Raw genomic sequence first — 2,593 nt, 5'->3', positions numbered from 1 at the left:
TACAAATCTAGTTTAATTCTCTTAGCTGTAATACGCTCTTAAATAATTTGCTCATAACTATTAAACGAAACAAGTTTTGATGCAAAACTCTCGGTTATATGCGCATGCTCCTTGAAAAAGTTTTGCTCTTAAGTTCTTTATCCTTTAAATGAGAAATGAGTAACAAATTCTGCTCCTAACTAAGAACATATTAAAACATGAAGTATTAAAAGTACATGTTTTGTCAAACATAACTTCAGAGATATTTTAGTCCTCAGTTTAAACACAACAAACGTTGTTGAACTATAATTCTGTAAATTAATATTCGATAAAAAAAACGCGTATTTATATCGCCTAATAAAGTGGTCCTTTAAAAAAACAAAAACAAAAAAACTAACTAATTTTAAAAAGACAATATGTGTTTGTATATGGGTGTTGCTGAACATTTAGTTGACATTTTAACTTTTTGCGTGTGTCGTGTGATTGAAATGTCTATATTTGTATTGATGATGACATGTGGCATCACACTACAAGACGCTGATGCTGAAGAGCCATCTGTCACTCACACTGGCTGAGTGCCAAAACACAATCCTGATGGATGACTGACTGACTGATGACGTTAATGATAATGATGTTTGGAGGAGGGCAGCTAACTTCATACCACTCAATTCAAATAATGCATTGTTAATGCTAATACTACTGATGACATGGATGTTGAAAAAGAAAAAAAAAAAAATAAATAAAAATAATGGCCAAGTGATTTGCGATAATAATGTGTGTATTTTGTGTATGAGTATTAAGAAAATAAGCAGATGTATTTAACTACTTATTTATTTAGTTATTAAGACTAAGATTACTAAAGTAAATATAAAATAAGAATAAAAAAAAAATCCTTAAACGAGAAATATTTATTCAGAAATAAATAAAATTTATGTGAGAATGAAGAATAAATATTATGTGTTTTTATATGGATTACGCGCCAAAATAACTGCTAATTTTTTGAGCACAACCATCCATCATCAATCAATCTTCGGATGCGGATGGAGCAGAACTTCCCAGAAAACTTCTTTATAAATGGATAATTAAAAGACCTTGCTACATGTTGCCGAGCCTTGTCATGACGACAAATTAATTTTTGATGTCTGGCCGCATATTCTAGGCGCTTTTGTGGCCAATGATCCCTTCAAATGAATCCATCGCATTTGTTAAAGGTTCTCTGTTATTGTTTGGCTAGGTTTCAGTAGTTCGCGATAGGAAGGACTCAACCAAATTCGGAGCATCTTATAGTCGTGGATAATTAGGCTGGATGGGCAAGTTTCACGTACAACATCTTACAATGTGGGTTATTGTAAGAGCTTCCACGCAAGTAATGAAACGGTATAAGAACAACTTTCTTTTATAGTATTCAAACATCATTTTAGACAATCAAAATTGTCTTTCAAGGTCCCTCGTCTTCAATTCGTATGGTACCTAAGTACTCCGCTTTTAGATAAAACCAGAAAACGTTTCTTAAAATTAGGCCCTATAACACTACGCGGTGACCAGTAGTATTCCTATAACGAAAACTTGTTTTTCGAGTCAGTTTGGCGCAAAAAAACCTTACGCGGTAAATCGATTTCCTAAAACTATTCAGAAGCATTTTAACATGCATTTTTATATCCTACATCACTATAGTAGTGAGGGTATTATGCGTTTGTGCTGCTGTTTGTAACGCACAAAAATATTGGTAAATTACACCGATCGATTCAAAATAACTTTCTGAGTCGATTAAGACATGTCCGTCCATCCGTCCGTCTGTCCGGCTGGCTAGCTTTTCAAGATGTTTTGATAAAATTTGAACCATACGTGTTTTTTCGTACGACGCCTATAGAAAATGGTTAAAATCGTTCCATTGTTTCACATAGCCCCCATACAATCTGACCTTCCGATTGGGATTTTAACTCATTACTACGTCAAGATACTACTCTCCAAAACGCAACAACCCCTTTAAAAAATATCTTAACCGTCGAAAAATCGACTTAACTAACCTTTGCTATAGTTAGTTTAGTTAGTTAGTTAGTGAGTTAGTTAGTAGTTAGTTAGTTAGTTAGTTTAGTTAGTTGTAGTTAGTTAGTGTTATAGTTAGTTAGTTAGTTAGTTAGTGAGTTAGTTAGTTAGGTAGTTAGTTAGTAGTTAGTAGTTAGTAGTTAGGTAGTAGTTAGTTAGTTCGTTAGTTAGTAGTTAGTTAGTTAGTTAGTTAGTTAGTAGTGAGTTAGTTAGTTAGTAGTTAGTTAGTTAGTTAGTTAGGTAGTTAGTTAGTTAGTTAGTAGTTAGTTAGTAGTTAGTTAGTTAGTTAGTTAGTTAGTTAGTTAGTAGTTAGTTAGTTAGTTTAGTAGTTAGTTAGTTAGTTAGTTAGTTAGTTAGTTAGTAGTTTAGTTAGTTAGTTAGTTAGTTAGTTAGTTAGTTAGTTAGGTAGTTAGTTAGTTAGTTAGTTAGTTAGTTAGTTAGTTAGTAGTTAGTTAGTTAGTTAGTTAGTTAGTAGTTAGTTAGTAGTTAGTTAGTTAGTAGTCGTTAGTTAGTTAGTTAGTTAGTTAGTTAGTTAGTTAGTTAGGTAGTTAGTTAGTTAGTTAGTTAG

The 2,593-nt window shown here is 32.2% G+C and overlaps 1 protein-coding gene across 1 annotated transcript; it reads left to right on the top strand.

Annotated features, from left to right (window-relative positions):
• Positions 1 to 268: 268 nt before the first annotated feature.
• LOC119609282 lies at positions 269 to 880 on the top strand. Its single transcript, XM_037964008.1, has one exon. It carries the CDS (start codon positions 396 to 398, stop codon positions 552 to 554), a length of 159 nt encoding a protein of 52 aa, XP_037819936.1. The 5' UTR covers positions 269 to 395; the 3' UTR covers positions 555 to 880.
• Positions 881 to 2,593: the final 1,713 nt, after the last annotated feature.

The sequence above is a fragment of the Lucilia sericata genome, unplaced genomic scaffold (assembly GCF_015586225.1).
Source record: "Lucilia sericata isolate MDLA Ls3-8-SP2 unplaced genomic scaffold, ASM1558622v1 Contig000955F_arrow, whole genome shotgun sequence".
NCBI lineage: Eukaryota > Metazoa > Arthropoda > Insecta > Diptera > Calliphoridae > Lucilia > Lucilia sericata.
This window is presented reverse-complemented; position numbering and strand designations above follow the sequence as displayed.